The sequence below is a fragment of the Buceros rhinoceros genome, unplaced genomic scaffold, assembly GCF_000710305.1.
Source record: "Buceros rhinoceros silvestris isolate BGI_N320 unplaced genomic scaffold, ASM71030v1 scaffold12435, whole genome shotgun sequence".
In the NCBI taxonomy this organism is placed as follows: Eukaryota; Metazoa; Chordata; class Aves; order Bucerotiformes; family Bucerotidae; genus Buceros; species Buceros rhinoceros.
Window position 1 is genome coordinate 27,205 of NW_010411257.1, and position 19,877 is coordinate 47,081.

At 41.9% G+C, this 19,877-nt stretch overlaps 1 protein-coding gene across 1 annotated transcript in view; it reads right to left on the reverse strand.

Moving 5' to 3' along the window:
* The window catches only part of DNAH10 (dynein, axonemal, heavy chain 10), a gene marked incomplete at its 5' end in the record, with an annotated part of 50,551 nt that overhangs the window by 10,666 nt on the left and 20,008 nt on the right, over positions 1-19,877 (reverse strand). The window contains 30 exons of the mRNA XM_010135948.1: positions 45-274; positions 583-862; positions 1,380-1,527; positions 2,186-2,407; positions 2,771-2,988; positions 3,782-3,918; positions 4,645-4,826; positions 5,276-5,450; positions 5,988-6,149; positions 6,792-6,989; positions 7,138-7,218; positions 8,008-8,211; positions 9,128-9,299; positions 9,954-10,142; positions 10,416-10,583; positions 11,589-11,682; positions 12,045-12,217; positions 12,873-13,133; positions 13,662-13,814; positions 14,232-14,377; positions 15,299-15,418; positions 15,893-16,109; positions 16,422-16,556; positions 17,058-17,180; positions 17,296-17,431; positions 17,816-17,974; positions 18,143-18,261; positions 18,432-18,623; positions 19,126-19,272; positions 19,378-19,566. Coding sequence (XP_010134250.1) covers positions 45-274; positions 583-862; positions 1,380-1,527; positions 2,186-2,407; positions 2,771-2,988; positions 3,782-3,918; positions 4,645-4,826; positions 5,276-5,450; positions 5,988-6,149; positions 6,792-6,989; positions 7,138-7,218; positions 8,008-8,211; positions 9,128-9,299; positions 9,954-10,142; positions 10,416-10,583; positions 11,589-11,682; positions 12,045-12,217; positions 12,873-13,133; positions 13,662-13,814; positions 14,232-14,377; positions 15,299-15,418; positions 15,893-16,109; positions 16,422-16,556; positions 17,058-17,180; positions 17,296-17,431; positions 17,816-17,974; positions 18,143-18,261; positions 18,432-18,623; positions 19,126-19,272; positions 19,378-19,566 — 5,130 coding nt within the window. The remainder of the gene's footprint in view (positions 1-44; positions 275-582; positions 863-1,379; positions 1,528-2,185; positions 2,408-2,770; positions 2,989-3,781; positions 3,919-4,644; positions 4,827-5,275; positions 5,451-5,987; positions 6,150-6,791; positions 6,990-7,137; positions 7,219-8,007; positions 8,212-9,127; positions 9,300-9,953; positions 10,143-10,415; positions 10,584-11,588; positions 11,683-12,044; positions 12,218-12,872; positions 13,134-13,661; positions 13,815-14,231; positions 14,378-15,298; positions 15,419-15,892; positions 16,110-16,421; positions 16,557-17,057; positions 17,181-17,295; positions 17,432-17,815; positions 17,975-18,142; positions 18,262-18,431; positions 18,624-19,125; positions 19,273-19,377; positions 19,567-19,877) is intronic.

Genomic DNA, 19,877 nt, shown 5'->3' on the forward strand with positions numbered 1-19,877 from the left:
GACGCTCTATTAGTAGATATCCTTCAAAAAGCCCAGAGCCGTACCTCAGTGGCTTTGGATTTTGTCTCTTCCAGGGTCTGCACCAAGTCAAAGTTGTCCAACATGTTTCCTGTGGAAGAGGTCAGTTCCCGAAGGAGAGAGTCTTCCAGGTCTTTCAGTAAGTTCTTGTTGTCACTTGTCTCCTGGATGAGACGCTCTCTCTGTTCTTCCAATTCCTTTCTTTCAAAACCCATAATGACGCTGAGCAACTGATCCTCCAGGCCCTTCAGAGTAACTACAGACACAACACACGTACACAGCACAGTCTGGTTTTTTAAACACGAGGAAAGATTTACACAACTTATTTCATCTCAATCATCTCATAAAACTACAGGGATGCAACAGAGTAACTTTGTTAATAACTCTGTCTTAGCTGAGTTTCAGATTAAAAGAGAGAAGTGAGAATTCTCTATTAAATCAGCTGGTGAGTATGAGGTAGACTATGAATTTTTTAGAGTTTCATTGCTGTTTCAAAGGCCCAGGCCATAAACCTGCACTACAGCACAATCACTATTTTGTTCTTAAATACACACTTTTGCTTACCTGTATAATTGATAACCATAGCTTTGCCAAACACAGAGGGAGAATACTTCGGGTTCGATAATTTGGTGTTCAGGTACAACCTAAAATTACTGTCGTAGTCAATCTCTTTGTCACCCAGGACAACGAATGTTCGCCCCTGTGCAACTTTGATATTCTTCTCTAAGACATTGTCTATCACGGGATCAATGTATTCATCCACGCCGTGCAACAAGAAAGGGCTTCCGTACTTTATGGCCAGTTCCAGCTGTTTCAGGAAATCTGGGTCATTAAAGGAAGCCATCTGCAAGGGAAAGATGGGAAGACAGGAACAGAGCACTGGTACTCTATTTGCTGAGCATTATGATTTTACAGTAGTTGCCAGCACTAATGGAGTTGGCTCTTCGTTGCTTTTTGTCCTTCCTCTGACATAAGCTGCACTGGTACAAAACAGGGAGGTGCCTTTTTTTTCTGATTGCTGAGAATAATTCCCATTTGAGAACTCTACTTCAAAGTTCCAGCTGCACCTCTGACTGTGCTAATTGTCTTACAGGAAAACTCCATCCTGGGGCTGAGATAAAACACAATCTACATCAGCCTCTTGGTTATACCATTTCTGTATATACTAAGGCTGGACAAGATCCAACAAACTATCCGTCCTGAAGAACTGAAGGTCAAGTGAGCAGTGATCTTCACTATCTATTACAGACACACAACAGTCAGCACGTTTGTCAGTATATAATCGGTTCCCCATTCCAGGTGACAGATATTTATGCAGCTTTTAAAACAATCAGTAGAGTAAAATGACCGTTTATCTTTACCCTCAGGTTATTTTTTTCTTCTTTCTTCTTAATCCAATGTAGTGCCTGTTGTTGTGGGTCAATACAGAGTGGGAAGCGGCTCGCGTATGTCGTCAGGATGCCATTCTGGATGGAGAGCTCATCTGGAGGCAATCCTTGGGAAACCCACCTGGGAACGGAAGGGATCAAAGACCAGGCTGGGATTAAAACTTGATGGGAAAGCAGCACATTTCACTTGTCAGTACAACTATACAACTCATCGAGCACGCATTCAGACACACGAGGAAACATATAGTGTATGTGATTGTGAGAACAGTGTCAAAACCCAGACTGACTCATTGCCTGAGTCATTTGTAACTACTCCACTCCAAATACTAACTGTTGCATTTGGTGAGTAATCCTGCAGTAGCTGAAATACAGGCTACCTGGGCATGGGCTTAATGCCATATTCACTGAAGTAAGTCAACAAAAAGACTTCTGCTGGGGTTTGGGTTGAACTCATGTTATAGATGACTCCTTTAAAAAAATGCCCCAGAAGGTATTACACGTGTCCGGGCTCAGTAGATGTCCGTGGAGTGTAAAGCACTGGTTTGTTATACACAAACCAGTGTAAAGCACAGTGGTTTTTTATGACAAATAACCTGTGTTAACCAGAAGAAAAATAATTTGTTTCCTTTCCATCTTTGAGACATGGAAGTAAAATGGGCTCTCTCTGGTGTGACTGTGCTCCTCCACCCACAGCTCCAATTCCTGCTACAGATTCAGACCCAGACTCCCACTTCGTGACGGCACATTCATCAGTCACTGGGTTTCTTGACTGGACATACCTGCTAGCCTCCACCTCGTCAGTCAGGAGGCTTTCTAACCGAAATGGCTGACTGAGAGGAATCTCTCGGGAGAGGATGTCTTCTTGCCACACTTGATAGATCATTTCATTACGGAACTCCCAGTTGAATGCTCCTTCATAGCTCAGAAATGCAGCACAGAGCAGACAGTCTCCAAGCAACTTCACCTTTCGTATTTTATAGTCCTCTAATTCCTTTGTCCACCTGACAGAATTATAAGGAAATCCTGGGTCAGTCTGTACCAGAGAGATGGCATTTATGTGCAGAATTTCCAGCTGCTGCTGCTGCTACTTTAGATACAGTTTGAGGCAGACTTACAATCAGTAGTTCTCATGATGACTACAAACACTGAGTTGATCTGAACCTTATTCCTTTTAATCTGAGTTCACCTTGCTGTTCTGCACTAAAAACTGTCGTTATTTTTCAAGAGCTAACATATATTAGCACTTCTCAGAAACAAACATCAGAGGAAGTGACTTTTCCAAAAAATGTCTCAGTTTGACAGATTTTATCCCTGGCACACGATCCTCTGATGCCAAAAATGTTCCTCTTGGAATCTAGACTTACCTCTCGTTCTCAGATCTCAAGCCAAAGATGAGCTTGTCAGCAGCTTCTAATCTTCTCTGCATAATCTCTGCTTCTTCTTGTAACTGTTGCTTTTCTTTTATTGCCTCTTGGTATTTGTCCCCCAAAGCTTTAAGTTCATCCTGAATGGTAGCCAACTCTGCCTTTATCTTTTCCAGTTCCCGCTTAATTAAGTAGTAGTTCCGTTCTAGCCTAGCCACCTACATTACATTATGAGGGAAACATAAGAATATCAGAGGAAAGCAGGGCTTTGGAGAGAAGGCTTAAGCACTCATATTTCTTTTGGCTATTTCATATATTTCAAGTGTCCCGGTAATAAACAGCATAAGCCAAAGTAACTGGCACTGTTTTTCACCCACCTCACCGCATCCCAAACATACACATCATGGTCTGATACTGCAGTTCCAAAGCAAATAAACCTCCTAGAGTTTTGTACCCACCGGGTACATTAAAGCATGTGAGCACTCACCCCATGACAAAAGGGGAGGTTTGTCTGCTTAATATAGCTGCATGTAATAACCTTTTCTTGAAGAAAGTTTCCCAGCATCATCTGTTGGGCATTAGGTTTCCTTTGGTAACACAGCTAACTTTCTAGTCGTTCCAAAAGAAGTTAATCTAAAGGTCTGTGTCTAAGGGACATGGATGTTGTGTACTACTGAGCTCTGACAGATCTCTGTCCAAATGCCATGCGTTTTGAAGTCTGTTTTCAGTAGACAGCTATGAACTGTGTTTTTCTAAGCATCTTGGATTACGAAATTCCGAGTGAACATTTTCTTTCCTCCTCCTTCAAGCACTCACAGGGATGGGAACCCACATCCCAGCATCATGACACAGCAATTTATAACCGAGTACCTCACTCCTGCTGCAATAGCTCTCCTAAACTTGTTTTTAAGCTCTTCAAAGAGGAGAATGGGCAATCTATGAAATCGTCATGTACTCTTTCTCATCAGGATCATGCTTCAACCTCCCTGAGTTTGAATCCATGCACTGTACCTTTTCTCTCTTTGGCTTGACTTCCTTAACTACATCACAGTAGCTCATCACTGCTTCAACAAACTTTAACATTCCCAGTCCTGCTTTGCTAACAAGTTCCATTTCGCTGAAGGAAGTGTTCAGATTCTTTAACACACCTAAATGGGCAAACACAAAAATACCACAAGTGAGCTGAATTACAGTGCAGAAATCCTCACAGAAATAGGATTCCCTATCAGCAATATTAGGCAATGCTGTGACAGACAATATGAAACATTTCTCGGAATATTAAAGAGACTCTGACCTTAGGATGAAGCTACTGGGCTGTACCAATATAAGGACAATACTGCTAGTGGTTTCTCAGGCTCTTTCTCCGTGAAGTGAGTGCATTCCAGAGTGGTTCAGCATGTCTGCGGATCACCGTTCATTTTCTCTGCAGCAGTCAGGTGCCATTTTGTTCAGACCCAAATTCCCCTCTTAATGGAACTGCTCTGGATTACACCCTTGTGGGCCATAAGCTTTAGATACAGCTTTTCTTCTTCCCACTCTGTATATATCATTTTAATTGCCACCACACGGATGAGATCATAACTTCACTGACAGCAGGCCTGCTCAGCTGTCCTGCTTGTTTCTTGCCTGCTCTGAACCCCAGTGTGTAAGACCCTAGCTAAGGTATACACTGATGTAACACATAGCAGAAGTCTCTGAACTCTGGGAAACCCAGTCATCCCAAGAGTGCAACACCTGCAGCACTGCAGACAGTGCTGTCCCTCTGCCCCAGTGAACCCCACCCTCCAACCACCACTGGAAGGATTGCCACAGACATGGCTAATCGCATTCACAAGATCCTGTGGTCATTCCAAGTATATCGATCAGTAATTTACCTCGGACAGATTTCACTTGGCTATGAGTAATTCCATCAAAATCTATCTCCATCAGGGATCGCAGGAAATTGGCCTCAGACATCATTCCTTTGGCTGTCTTCCAGTTTAATTCTTTGTAACCTCTTATGATAAGGACACATTCCAAAACACCCTGCACCTGCTTAGGGGGTTTGGCAAAGGATCTAGAAAACAGATGAAGGAGACAGTGGAGGAGGAAAAGGAGAAGACAAAGCACACAATGCCAGACATGGGTACCTCCTGTTAATGGTTTCATGCTATCAAAGTATCCCTGAAAAATAACTGGTATGTGTTCCTATTCACACAGAATAAACACAGAGGAGGGATGAAGGGGGTTGGACAGACACTGCTCAGGCAAAACCCACAGCAGTTCCTAGTGCATCAGACACAGGGTAGACAAATACGGGGAAGACATCTAACAAAGGGCTGGAAGAGCAGGCCCGAGGGAAGTCCTGAGCTAGGATTCAGGGGATTCTGTTGTGACCTCTGCACTCAGACAACTGATGTCCTGACATTCACCCAAACATGTGCAAGCTAAGGCTCAAGCCCTGCAAACAAGGATCTCTCAGTGAACTTCCCAGAGTTTATGCTACTGTACATCCAAATGAGTCACCTGATCTCAGTAACATCAGACTTGTCAAGCTTCTGAAGCTCCAGCTTGGCAGCTTCTAAAATAGGCATGACTTCAGCCAGAGCTGCCTCAGCAGCCGCCTTCTCCATAGCAATAATTTTATTCTGTTCCTCTATCTCCACAGCTTTTTCTTCAGCCAGTTTTTTCTTCTCCTCAGCTAGGAAATTGTAAAGGCAGGACCATAAATGAATTATTCAAATTTCTATACAGCACAAACACTAATACAGGTTTGCTCTGGGCTAAAATCAGAAATTCCATCAGCTCAGTACCTTTTAGCTGCTAGTTTATCAACGTTTACAGTTCCTTCACCAGGTTAGGAACACTGTCAGTGTTCCACATAACAGCGTACGTAATCCCTTTTCCTCCCAAGCTTCCTCTGTTTTTCCTCTAAAAGTAATTCTCTGAATCAGGACGTCCCTTTCTAGCTAATGCCTCTTTCCCATGTTATGCCCCCCACCTTGTAAAGGGAAGACAAGGGCAGGAGAACATAGTATTGAGTGGCGCAGCCTAAATATATACCAAAGATGGCCTTCTGGGCAGGACAGGGGACCTGCTCTGTTAGCATGACATTGGATCAGCACAGATGGAACAAGAGGGTCACCTCTAGAAGCAGCTGGAGCTCTTGGAGGGTCTTCCAGCCCAATATAGACTATGCTTAGCCTGTAGGACGCTTCAGCAGTTGTAAACTACCTACCTACTTCTGTGTTTACTGAAATCTCTCGTAACAAAGCCTCACAAGCAGCTGATTTTTCCGCTAGCACAATCTTTTGCTCAGCCAGTTTCTTGTTCAGCTCAACCAGCTGTATACTAGCTTCCTTCAGTTTATCTAAGCCCCCATCCAGCCGTTTACACTGTGCTAGTAGGGAAAAAAAGGGAGAAATGTTAGTGATTCATTGATTGTGGACTAGCACACAGCAACAGACGATCTCACAGAAGGCAAATATGCTCACAGGGGCACTGTGCAGCAAGGCAACCTCCATTATGGAAGGAAAATGTCTGTAAGAGATTTTTCCTTTCCTAAGCCTCCACCCAAGATGGTGTTAATGTCACTTGAGCTGCCACATAGTGGCCCTGTGCCACAACTCAATTGCCATATTACACTGTTTTATCCTCTTCACATATGTCAGTGCCCACGGAAGTATGAATAAGAATTGCTCCTCAAGGAAGAATGTCAAACCTTGAGCTAGGCTGAGCTGCTACCAGATTTAATCAGACCCCTCCCGAAGCAGAAGAGTGTCTGGTTTGGAGATTCTGACTCAGGTTCATGCACAAAAGAACCTGAGGAGAACCCACCATTTGACAGAGTCTGAGCTTTCACAGGTGGTCAGGACATTGGTCCCATGTCAAAACCAGATGCCAGCACAGCATTTGAGATACGACTGATAAAATTATTTTTGCATAATGTGGGTAATACATGGGATTCTCACCACAATTTTTTTTTCTTTCTAAAGTATTTAAATCACTTACTAGAAAGTAGAAAACATCTACATAGCCTTACCCAAAATAAACTCGTTTTTCTCCTTCAGCAGTCTAGAGTAAGTATGGATAAAATCAAGGTAATTCTTCGGTGTGACATGGTTGCTGCGTCTCAGTTTCTGCAGAAACCTCATGCTGAAATCCCCTACAGATTCATGCACCACGACCATGTGCTCAATCACTGACTTGGAGCTCTCTGATGGGATGCGCGTGTTATTTCCTAAAATCAGGCAGAAGAAATAAAAATCTCAAAGGTTTGGGGTTTTTTACAAGTACGCCAATTGCCACTGTTCTTACATACATCTAAAAAAGTCTGTCTTCTGAGTCAAAGAAGCAAGATCAAGGCAGAGAACATAGGACATACATACCAACAAAGGACTGTGCAACTGCATACAAGGCCTGGGGGGGCCAGGGCAAGAACCAGTCAATACCAGTGTTGTTGACAAGACCTTAGGATAAAAGGATAGTGTTAGTTTTCAAAAGGAATTTTTCAGATAATACCCTAATCTGCAAGGCAGTCCTGTGCTTAACTTTACTTGCATCAACAGTCTGTAGGATCTATCTTACCTGACTCCTGCTTAGCCACAAAATTTATCAACAAAGTCAAGACCTCCAGTTTGATAGTAAACCATCAACTTTGCACCTCTGCCCTGCTAACCCCATTTTGACACCATTTAGGCTGTACCATTCTACAGGATGCAGGCAAGAGCTACAACGTATGTTAACGCCTGGGTCAGGATTCCCACCCGTATCCTTCTAGCACATGTCTCCTGAGCCTCCCAGGACTCCTTCCACCTGCCTGCTGAAGCGCAGCATCCACCAGGCTCAGGCGGTTTTCTCTCGGTGGCTGTCCCTCTCACCACACCCTTTTTTAGATTCTGGAGACAAAAAGGTTTCTCTTACCACCATCCTAGTTGCCCTATGACTTAATACCAGGCATCTTTTTGTAAAGCTCAGAAAAGAGGCTGCAGACATAGACTGTGTATGTCCTGTTCAATGAGGGTGACCAATTGATTTCCAGCTGTTCAGCTGGAAAATGAACTGATCTGGTAAATGCTAATCAATAATACTCGCTGATATGTGGTAATTAGCTGGAAAAAAATTCATGCATAGCAAAATCCTCAATCGTGAAACCTGCTCTGCTTAGCGTTAGCTGCCAGACATCTCTGAGCATCCCCTGGAGATTTTCTCTTGCCTGCAAAACAGGGAAGGGACTAAGCAGTGTGTACAACTGATACCTGGGAAATTTCTGCACCATGTTCTCAGACCGTCCCCAACTGGGGACATTCCCAGGACAATGTGAAGGTTGCTTGCACATTTATTTACAAAATATTGCCAGACACTCTCTTTAGCTGGGCTCACGCCAGCTTTAGCAGCTTCATCTCCAATCTGACTTAGTATGGCGTCTTTTTCATCGTCTGGAAAAAGGGCTGGCACCATTCCTGTAACATAAGGACAGAAGAATGCTCGTGAGAACAACCAGTCAGAGAGAACTACATGGCTGAGGATAGGGCAGATGAGAAACCAGAGCCACAAATTTTAAACCTAGTTCTGCAAGAATTATTCTGGATAGTTTTGAATGAACCTATTCATCTCTCTGTGCTTCTCCTCCTGCCCCCAGCCCCCTTGGAAAACAGAGAGGTGGTACTTAAGATGATGTGAGGGGGTTTAGAGGAATAATTACTTCATTTTTATTTGGGCTTCAGCAACAAAATTTCACAAGAACATAAAGTGGTTTTAACTCTGCAAAGAAAATCTTCCTTAGTGTCTACAAACCATCAGTTCACATTTTCATTCTCTCCATCACATGGCAAATACTGCACGTATTTACCTAATGACAGACATCAGCAGATCAGGAACCGGGAAAACTAGACCAAGGAAAGGGATAAGATTTAATATATCTGTTTTTAAACCAGACTGTGTAGGAACTTCTCTAGAGATGGTGGTCACACAGTGCCAGCTGCTGCTCATTTTCCGCTGCTGCATACACTAAAAGATACTAACCTACATTTTAGGACATATATCTATATATAGGAGCAGCTGCGCAGTTCAGGTGAATGCTACTCAAAAGGGGGGTTGTGGCCAAACGCAGCTAAAGTTATTCCTCAGTCTTGGAAGAAATCTGAGACTCCTGCAACATCATGATCAGCATGAACTAACTCTTTAGCCCTAAATGACTGTAAGAAGATGCCAAAAAGCCATTATTATGGCCAAGATCATTTCAGGTGGTACTGAAATGTGCACCTAAGCAAAGCAGGAAGACAGAGGGTGAAATGGTAATAGCTGGATGGAGGGTACATTTGAGGTTAAGAGGCACAAATAGATATGATTAGGAATAATTGAGGCTGCCTGTGCCACCTGAAGTTAACATGTTGTTGATGAGTTCCAGGAAACTCTCATCTGCTACGTGGGCATCTGTAAACAAGAAGACCGTCGACTTGTTCTCAATACCCAGCTTCTGGTACAAATTTTTCAAATCTTCTCGGAAATTATTTTCTCCATATCCTCGACTCAGGATGATCTCAAATACCTAAGGATGCAAACATACACTGAGAAGGCACAGGTGGATATGATGGTAATGGATATGATGGTAACTCTGAATTTCAATGAGACCGAGGGGTTTGGTTTGGCCCCTATCATCAGTACATGTGTAAGTATCAAAAAATTATGCACTACATTCTTTTCTAAAATCACATCTGTACAACCCTGCAGGACTGCATTTTCAAAATTGCTTTGCACTCATCCTCCTTTTTTCGTTCTTCCCTTCCGAGCCTCTGTAAGAGACTGAAAATAATACCTCTGAGAGAGGAACATTTCCTATCTGAAATATTATAGTATCAATCACAACAAGGTTCCTCAAGCAGCGCTGGAGTGCTGCTGTAATACAGATAAGCAACAAAAGCAGTAGTTAGGAACTGCTAGTTGCTCTCTGCCAAACCCATCCTTGTTTTCCATCCCCGGTGCCAAAACCCAGATTCAGGCTCTGACAGCTTCCTGCCCACATCACCCACAGTCACCATCTTAGACCTCCTGGCAATCACCTCACCCTGTTTGTCTCTGCTCAGGGAATTGATGCCAGCCTGATCTTGTCTTGTCTGACTGACCTACCCCCCATCACCAATTTAATCCTGATCACAGTATTGCTTTCCTTCTTTTCTTTCCCTGAGTGACGCAGGTCACTAACCTCACATCCCGCTGTATAGGCAGCCAGTCTCGTTAGGGACTGCTTTCCTGAGCCTCCCACTCCTATGAGCAGGGCATGCCCGTGATCCAGCCGTATGATGCGATGGACATGGATTAAGTGCTCCAAAGCATCATCAAAAAGAACCAGATTCATTTTAGTATTAAATTCATTATATTCCTCCAGAATCTCCTGCAAAGAAAAGTGGACAGAATGTTATTAGAAGACAGAGTAAATAATATTAATGTTATTAATAAAATAACAATCTATTTAACGGCATTATTCATTTCTGCTTCCTCAGTGAAAACAAACTACTGGAAAACTCTGCCCACTCCATAGCTGATCCTCAATTTTCACTACTGGGTAACGGTGCACAAAAAACTCCAGGTGGACACAGAAAGAGAACAGATTTCCTGCAGTTTGAGGCAGTCTCCTCAGGCACAGTTCCAAGCTGATGCACACTACCTGAAATATAGCTTTTGCTGCATCATAGTCTTGGACATCTTCATAAATACGAGGCTCTCCTTCACTCAGGGCCGTTCTGAAATCTCCAAAAAGAATAGGATCTCTCATGGCATGCTCCAAGTTATCTCTGAAATTCTCTTCAATCAGGTTTTTTATGTGACCTTGTACCTTCAAGGATATGAAATGAGTCAGGCAACGCAACAAAGCGGACAATTCTGAATCCAGTAACACTAAGAAGGGTGATAATGCAGATTCTTGCTCAAATACTGACTGATTTCAAGGGAATACTTATGTCACTAGAAGTTCCAAAGTCCACAGCCCTGTGTTGTGTTCTACGTGCAACTGAAAATGATCTAACAGGCAGTTCAAGAACCAAGCAAGCCATTGGGCTACAGAAGCTTAAGACAGAAAAGGATAAGCCTGTTAAAAAAAATACCTTCTCAAATATCAGTGTAAATATTATATTAACAAACTTTCCTTCTCAGCAGCCATAGATGTCTTGGAGTTGCAATATAATCATTGTGAGTTGTGAAAATTGAGCTGGAAATGTTATCTTTGCATGTTAGAGGAGAAAGTTTTAAGCAGAAAAATCTGAAGTGATCTGAAGTGATCTTCATCTACCTCTTCTCATCTCAGCAAGTGCACAGCAAGTTGCTTATACGTAAGGAAACTTTACCTCAATCCCGCCCCTAATTCTCAAGGTACAAAACAGGCGTAATTCTCTTTTATGTTTTGAGATACAGCTTGGAGCATTTTCCAGTTTGCATAACAGCCAGAACTGTTATGGACTCGGCTCTCACCCTTCTTTTTCCTACTCCATTGTGTAGTCAGATTCTGATACAATCCTTCCCAAAGGAAAACACTGACTTGAAGCGATTTGCTGAGTTTTCCCTGGCACAGCTCTCACACTGTGTCACCTGTGCCACTGGACAGACAAACTGAGTGACACTTTCCATTCCTTAGCAGATCTGCTCACTTAGACCGCCAGAGCCACTTCATTTTAGAAAAGAAAACTCCATGGGCCATGTTTTAAATTAATGGAGCAACTTAGCAGTTAGAGAAGTCTGCAGTCTGACTGCAAGGTCTGAGTGCGACAGTTGGTAATGCTGCTGTTGCAAATCAGTTGCCATAGTAATAGTCAGTGACTACTAAAAATTGAAAGAAATTACTCACCAATGCTTTGTCTGCTTCATTGATCAGCCTGTCATGGAAAACCCTCAGGCACTCATTTCTCCAAACTCTCACCATCTGGGTGACCGTCTGAAACCTACATTAAAACTGAAATTTCAGACTGCGCCAAATGAGCTGACAGGACTCCTAAGGCCGTACGGTTAATAACACTGACCAAAGTCTGGACTGACTTTTCTTTTTTACTCTTTTGGGTTTCATTCTTGTCATAAGGGCAAATAATTAATTGGCTTGCATTTGTTCCTCTGGATATCTTATGTGTTTGTCATAAAGAGTAATACCATGATTTAGGATGTTCCTGAACATTCTCTCATTGTGGTGACGTTTAATGAGAAGTGACCAAATGTAACTGATTCCATGTACCAAATTACTTCATCTTCACCCAGATTCATCCGATATAAATAGGTGTAGGACCACTGAGGACAATTTTTCTACTCTTACCTCTCTGGAGTTGTAAGAATTAGTCCATTATAGACCCTGGAAAGATCCCGCAGGTTAAAGATGTAATGGAATTTGGAAGGAGTAGGGGGCAGGTCACGAATAATCATTTTATAAAGCTCCAAAGTACACGCTGTGATCTTGTCAGAGATGGCTGATACAGACTCATTAAACACCTGCAAACATGAGAAAAGGAGTTCATGAGAATGCTCAGCGAGAACTCAATGCTATTAAACATAATCTGCTTTCCAGCTTTTAACCTTGCTGGGTCTATTTCAGAAAATTGAGGGCAAACATTTCCAGAAATGCATATTCCTCTGTATGAACATTCTGCAGTTAAATGTTTTGGACAGGGCCCATCTTCACTCCTGAGCTTGCACAGCTAACGTCTGAATCTGTGACTGGAATTTCCACAGCACTTAAACAGCAGACAAAAATGAACTGCTCTTTTCCTACATAATGTTGCAGGTTAGTTGCATGCAGTTTACTGTGTGTTATTAAATTTATCTCTGTCATTCAGGGAAGAGTTTGCTGACCTTTGTGTATTTGGTTACACATAACAAAGGTCATTCACAGGTTTCAACCTATGAAACACACCAGGTTTATAAATTATCTGTTGACTTGAATGTTTACTTATTACTCAAGAATTGGTCAAAACAGTGTAAACCCATCACTTCAGAAAGAGGAGAAGAAGAGAAGGGTTTGCATGAGGTTCTAAATAAGGAGGAAGCCTGATAATAGAAGATTCCAGGTCTTGCCATAACACAGAAATAAATGTCTATTTAAAAATAACAAAGGATTGCTCAATGGGGTTAAACACAGTGACATTACCGCAGTGTGGCCTTTCAGGATGGAGGCACAGATCAAATTCAGTGATTGCTCAGAAGGAAAAGGTATGTTAAAAACACTGAAGAGTGAGATGAATCGAGGGTCAACTTCATTCCGACCTCCTCCGGCTTTCCCCATGGCAGCAATAAAACCCAGGTCTCGAAGAAGTTTACAGTTCATCTCCTTACCACGGTCGTACAAGAAACCTTTCTCGAGCAGCAGCTTCAGCAGCGCAATGGGTTGCTGCGTGCCATACTCATCAACCTTTGCAACACAAAAAAGTCAGGATATTTAGAGCACAGTACATCAGTTACTGCTATAAATGTGGAAGTATTGTACTCCGTACTCAGGAGAACATTGCAAGGACTAAATGACACTTCATAAAGTTCTAGCACTGACTGTGAACATTCATTCCAGTGTTTCCTACAGGAAAAGAGCCTCTTCTCCGAGATAAAATAAACACACACACACTCTTTTGCCCCATTTGTAAAGAGAACAGGATGGTTTCTACAATACACACCCTGCAGCAAATACCGGGCCAAGGAAACATGATTTTAATGGCGTAAAGAAATGATCCAACAGCATCTCTTATATACAGGAGAAATACTTTAACATACAGAAACACTCCCTACTGCACACGAGCCCAACTCTTCTGAAGATCCTAAGCTGCAATCCAGTTATGCACTTACGGCGAATCTCCTCGACTTGGGGTTCACTGGATCCCTGTGAAGGGACCACATAAGCACCGCCCCAAATGTTTCTATACTACCTTGCAAATTATTGGCCACTTACCCTTGGCATATTCATGTCATCCATGAAAACAATGAGGCGTTTTCCCATAGGAGGGCCATACGTGTCTTTAGTTCGTTTCTCTACATTTGTCTCCAGGTTTCTCTGAACGTCCATTGATGTGGTACGAGAAGAGAAGTTCATTACTAGTAGCAGCTGCAAAGGGGAGGAAATGCGTAAGAATGGATTTTTACCTGTTGGTTTTTTTAACTAAAGCATTCCAAAAAATATTCTTGACATTAGACTGTCAGACATACAAGAAACACTTCTCTGGTCTGTTTACTCACTTGAATTACAGATGACAAAGAAAAGTAATCCTATTCTTAGCACTTTGATAATATACGTTTATTTTATGAAATTGAACCGATACATAGTACACGGTAGAACAGAACAAAACGTCTTTAATCCTGAAGGATTCTCACATCATTCACACGCTTTGGGTCTGGAGCTTGCAGTCACATTCCTCAAGTCAACATTGCTACCCGCAGACTCAGGCTTCGCAATGCAAATTTAACACAAGGACAAAGAATGAAAATGCAGCTTTACAAACAAGGTAAAATGCCTCGTACGTACATGAAAGTCTTTGTTCAGATTGTTTAGGAAGTTTTGTGTAGTCGCTGTTTTAGACGTACCCGATTCACCTACAAGAACAACTGGGCGTTTTATTTTTACCATCTGTTCCAGTAACCACGTAGTCCGTGTTGTATCCACGGTAGGCACTGAAAAAGAACAGGAATATGACAGCAGGTCAAATAAAAATGCAGTACAGCTGCGGGGTTTCTATTTATAGAATGGTGCTGGACCAGACTCTCAAGGTATTAACATGCACAAAAATATAATCTGAAATACCAACTCTCTAACTATGTTGAACAAAAATGTTAATTGCTCAGCCATCTCTTTTCAGCTTTTATCATTAGGATCTTTTCTCCTATAGATATATTAAAAAAGAAGTTATCTGCCATATAGGAGGGTCATGGACTGGTTAAGCTCCACTTAATCCCTATTTCAAGGATATAATCAGGATTTATTTGGATCATAAGCATTTTCCCAGAACTCTACAGAGACGACTTTTTTTCTGTGTAAATAGCCTGCCTCTGAAGAGCAGCTTCAGAGATCATGTAAATTATCTCTCATGTCAGTGAAGTTAATCGCTGCATGCTGAAGTATTCTATAAAGTAACCTGCCTTAATTTGTCCTTACCAATGAAAAGCACCTGTCACTATTATACGGTGCTTGAAGTAACAAACAATAACAGCCTCAAGAATGTAATTTTTATCTACTGAGGATCTGAACCATGGAGCTGATGTTTTTCCTGGAATTTCTGGTAGAGCAGCCTGTGAATCTTCTGCTATTCTGGCTTGTAAAAAGCATTGTTAGCTCCTAAAAAGCCTGATTAACTGAAACAAGCTTTTCATCCTTCCCTCCTTTCTTTATTACACAGTGCTGTAAATATCAACTCTATTCCTGCTAAACTACTACGACAAGTTCATCAGAGAAATTGATTTTCACCATCACAAGCAACTGAACCTGAGTAGACGACCTTCATTACAGAAAGATGCCTCATGCTAAGTGCCATGCGCTTAGTGGTGGCACATTATACATTAAAAACATACCATCACTGTGTTTTATCTTACACTCACCTAGAATGTCAAGAAATTTCACTTGAGACTTATGAATATATTCAGGAACAAGTTTCGTCCAAGGTACCCACTTTTTTTGAACTCCATCGAAATGGAAGTCATACAAAGTTGGCAGATGACCTGCAAAGCATTAAGGGACAGGATAGTTTCTAGGACACTGAAACATCTCATAAGAAAATAACCTGATTGAGATGGAAGTGAAGGGTAGGATTCTGGACCGAGTTGGGCAACACTGTGTTCTGTTTACCTGCCACTTAACCCAGTAAGACATCAACCAAAATTCTCCTAGTCCAGCACTTGGATTATACTACTGCTTTTTAAGCACCATCCACTGACTTTCATGTTTTATTCTTCCTTTCACCACTTCTTTCTTCAGCTTGGCATAGAAACGTGCTGTTCTGTGAGGACAGATCAGTGGCTGAGAGTCATTTAGCATCAGTGTCTCTTTGTGGCTTTCAGTGACAGTCCTTCAGAGAGCACGTTTCGCAGCCTGGATAGCTAGCTGGAAGGGAGAACAATGTCCTGCCTTCGCAGAAACTAACACTTTTCTAATATAATCAACGGGATTCAGACTAAACTTTGACAAGATCCTACCTGGCAGCTCCCCTGGCTTAGCCAGGATGTTGTCATCATGAACAGTAGACATGCAGGAAATACGTTTAACATTTTCGTCAAATTTAATTCTCCCAGCGTCACAAAGAGCAGCGCCTAAGGAGGAATACAAAGCTTCCAAGAAAAAACACTCCAGAACATCAGGATCCTCACACCGGACCACAACCAGAGCTTCCAGCATGACAGTCAGCTGCACCACCTGTTATAAAACAAGACAAAGCTGTAACTAGAATTGCCATTCAGATGCATGAGAACTCTTCGTATGCTTTCAGCTGTTTGGGTGTTTGCTGCTCTTTCGTCCTTACAGGTGTAGCTACTGATCCGTGTATTAACAACAGTGAAGAGCACCGTTAGGAACTGACCGATTCCTTTGTCTCTTGGCGCTCATCACTACCAAACTGACGCTTCAGCACAGCCACTCCTGTGCTTTCTTTGAGAGGCTTTTACTCTCTCCATCATCCCATTTCTCATTTTAGATAAACTTTTTCAAGCTCTATTCTCTATTCCTTACCATATTTAAATCTGTTTGAGGAACAATGGTCTTCAGCTTTTCTCCTTGTTTGCCATCCACAATCCCCTCAACAATCATATCAATAAGGGAGGGCACGTATTTTCCAAAGAGACGATTCAATTCAATTCTCTCTTGCTGAGGAACAAAAAGGACAATAATTCGGCACACGGAAACTGGAAGACTGATTTTTGACAGCAGAGCTTCCCATCAACACCTGGCTGACCAAATACAATTGTTCTTGCAGGAATCACTGCTACCAAAGGCAGGGTGCAGGCACAGGAAGAAATGTGTCAGTGTTGTACGGACAGGGTTTGCATTCCAGAGGTGCTAACAACTAAGCTGTCTCACTGCAACAACCTGTGGACTTGAGTATTTAATCTAAATGTAAGAAACACGGATCTGAGCAACATCACTGTTAACTCTCTGGAGTTCAGGTAAACTGATGTCGTGGTTCTTCACTTCTCAGAAACAACCAGAAGTTAGAAAACCTGGGAACTCTCCTTACCCACCTGCTGCAGGCCTAGTGATTGGATTGTTGTCAGAAAACCAGACTGCCTTTACGAAGTTTTTATTTACCGCTGTCTACAGCTCAGTATTTAATACAGGTACTCTCTGAACAAGGGCAGAAATTCCCACCTCATTTCCTCTTTCTTGGACCCACTTCTGCCAGTAGGGCTTATATTTCAGATTTTTAGGATCTACAAAGACCATTCCACAGCGGGATACCGTGGCAGGAGATGCATACTGTAAGTCACCAACCTATAAAATAATCATACAAGATAATCATACACTTAAACCACAAACAGCCCCAGCAACTTTTTCAGTTCGCAGCCCCATCTGTATCTAACCCTTCCCGTGTACAGCCATTACGTACCTCAAACAACAAAGCACAGTGCGGCTGAAGCCTGATCCGCTCCCCATTTGCTAGGGTCAGTAACTTGTTGTCATCCATGACAGAATTCATGTTCTCGACCCAGAGAGCATCCACATCTCCATCAAACAGAATGTACCTGTGGATACAGGAGCCAAGGGGCACTGATTAATCTCGGATTTCTCTAACATAGTTCACAAGTCAGATGTGCCATCAGTGGCATCCATGTCAGTCCAGGTGTTTTGAAGCCTCCTGTTCGGTTTTGATAATCACATAGTTTCCACTTATCTCACTGAGGCTGGAGACTCATAGAAGACAGAAAAAAATCCGAGACACTTTTGATTTATTTAGCTTTTTTTTTTTTTTTTTTTTTTTTTTTTTTTTTTTTTTTTTTTTTTTTTTTTTTTTTTTTTTTTTTTTTTTGGCTGATAGTGCAGTATCAAATATTTTAAACAAAATAAAGTAAAACATTGATGTAAAACTCAGTGTCTAAATATCATCACAATGATTTCTAGCTGTCTACCTTCGCTCCTTCTTGTCAGTAGGCCTGTTGATATCCCGAAAAATGTTAGAGAGCACTCCATCTGTCCAGTCTCGTGTGGTAGGGTCAAGAATCCCATACAGTTCAATCACACTCATAGCTTTAGGGTTCAGTGTGTAAACCTTTGTCGACAATCCCAGCCTGGAGATAAAGCAAGAAAAGCAATATTAAAATGACACAATACCATCTCACGTTAACCCAAGCAATTATTATGGTCAGCTATTGACCTTGTCGTGATTACATCATGCTAAATAATGGAGTCTATGCCATCTTACAACCAGATTCCCATGTATCAAATTCTATACTCACTTGTTTTGGGCCTGGCACAAACTATTAATGACAACTGACTTGCCACCTCCAGTAGGTCCAACTACCATTGTAGTGTGTCGAGTTAACATTGTCTCATACAGCTGAACTACTTTATCCACCTGAAAAATAAATATTGATTCAACAGACTGCTATCTGTAATTCCTCCGTGGAAAAGATCAGCAGCTGGTCCAGAGCAGCTAAGCTTTCCTGAAGCCACTCCAAAGGGCAGCAATGTGTATCCAGCCTAATGTTTACTACAAAAAAATCAAGCTATTAACAGTTTTTATACCTGAACTGGTAAAACAACATAACCCCCTTCCTCCAGCACTTGTTCTACAGCATCATTAAAGTTCGGGTAGGGGACTCGAGGGCAATCCAGGCCAGGAAACAGGTCAGAGATTAGGCCAAGGAAGAGAGGTACATCTTCAAACAGAAATTTAGGAAGATTCATATCTCGTAGAGCTCTCATCAGTACAACTTCCTAGACAAAACACAGCAGAATCAACCTTTACCAATTAGCTAAGCGATTAGCTAATAAGCATAACTTCAAACATTCTAAAAACTATTGCCTGATTACTTCAGTACAGCTTTGAGAATGTTTTCTTGGCACCGGTTATTAGTGGAAACAAAGATTATTTTATAAGGTTTAAGCATACCAATAGCTAAGAAAAATACACTTGCTTTTCTACCATATTAACCAAATGCCAAATGGCTGGAGTGGCCCACACCACAGCTTCCCTTCTCTGATATTTTATGAACATACCCAAGTTCTGTAGTTCCCTTAAGAGCATCGTGTAGATCCCAGCTTACCACCAGCCTTGAGTTCTGATGGTAAGTTGCTGGCAGAGGGCATGATGAATTCAGTAAGAACAAAGGGAAATAATAAGACAAACCCAGTGCTCCTATTTCCAAAGCAGACAAACTACAGCGGACGTGTAAACACATCCTTTTCCTACTGAAAAATGTATCTGCCCAGGGTCTACCTCGCTGAGCTCTGCTGATCCTCTTTTCAGTTCTCCAGCCATCACCAACACTGACTTAAGGGCCCGCAGTCCAAAATCATAATGATGCTGTTTAGAAAGCTGTTCCTTTGCCAGCTTGTATAGCACCGTCATCTTTTTGGCAAGGACCTGTTTGAGAGTTAAGTTAGAGAATCACAAATGTGTAAGTCGCAGCCTAACACCGGCCATGCATACATGGCTGTGTACACGGGTATGGGTAGCAATGAAATTTACCTTTGCCATAAGGAACCCTTCAGAAAAGAGCATGATTTCACAGATTTGCTGAAGATCTGGTACAATAACAACCACAGGTCTAAACAAAGCTTTGACAGACTCAGGGAGCTCAGTCCGGCCAGCATAACCAGGATTCATTGTAATAAAAATGCCCATACGGCTGTCAAGGGCAATTTCCTGCCCTTCAAACTAAAGGCATAAGAAAACATTAGACCAACTTGTGTTTGGAATTGAATAATACTATTTGCTCAAAAAGAAAACTAACAATACTGGGCACCCACTTAGAACAACACATTAAAATATTTAGCTTTAGACAGTCATCCAGATACATTCATCCCACCGTTTGTTTCTTCGATATAAACATCAAGAGATTTCACACTTCTCAGTCAAATTTTCTGAGGGTTTCGAATTCCAATGAACATCAGTAAATAAAGACTCACAATCCACGTCGAGTTACTCCTCTCCCTAATTACTATACTGTTATCCCATTTACTTGCTGT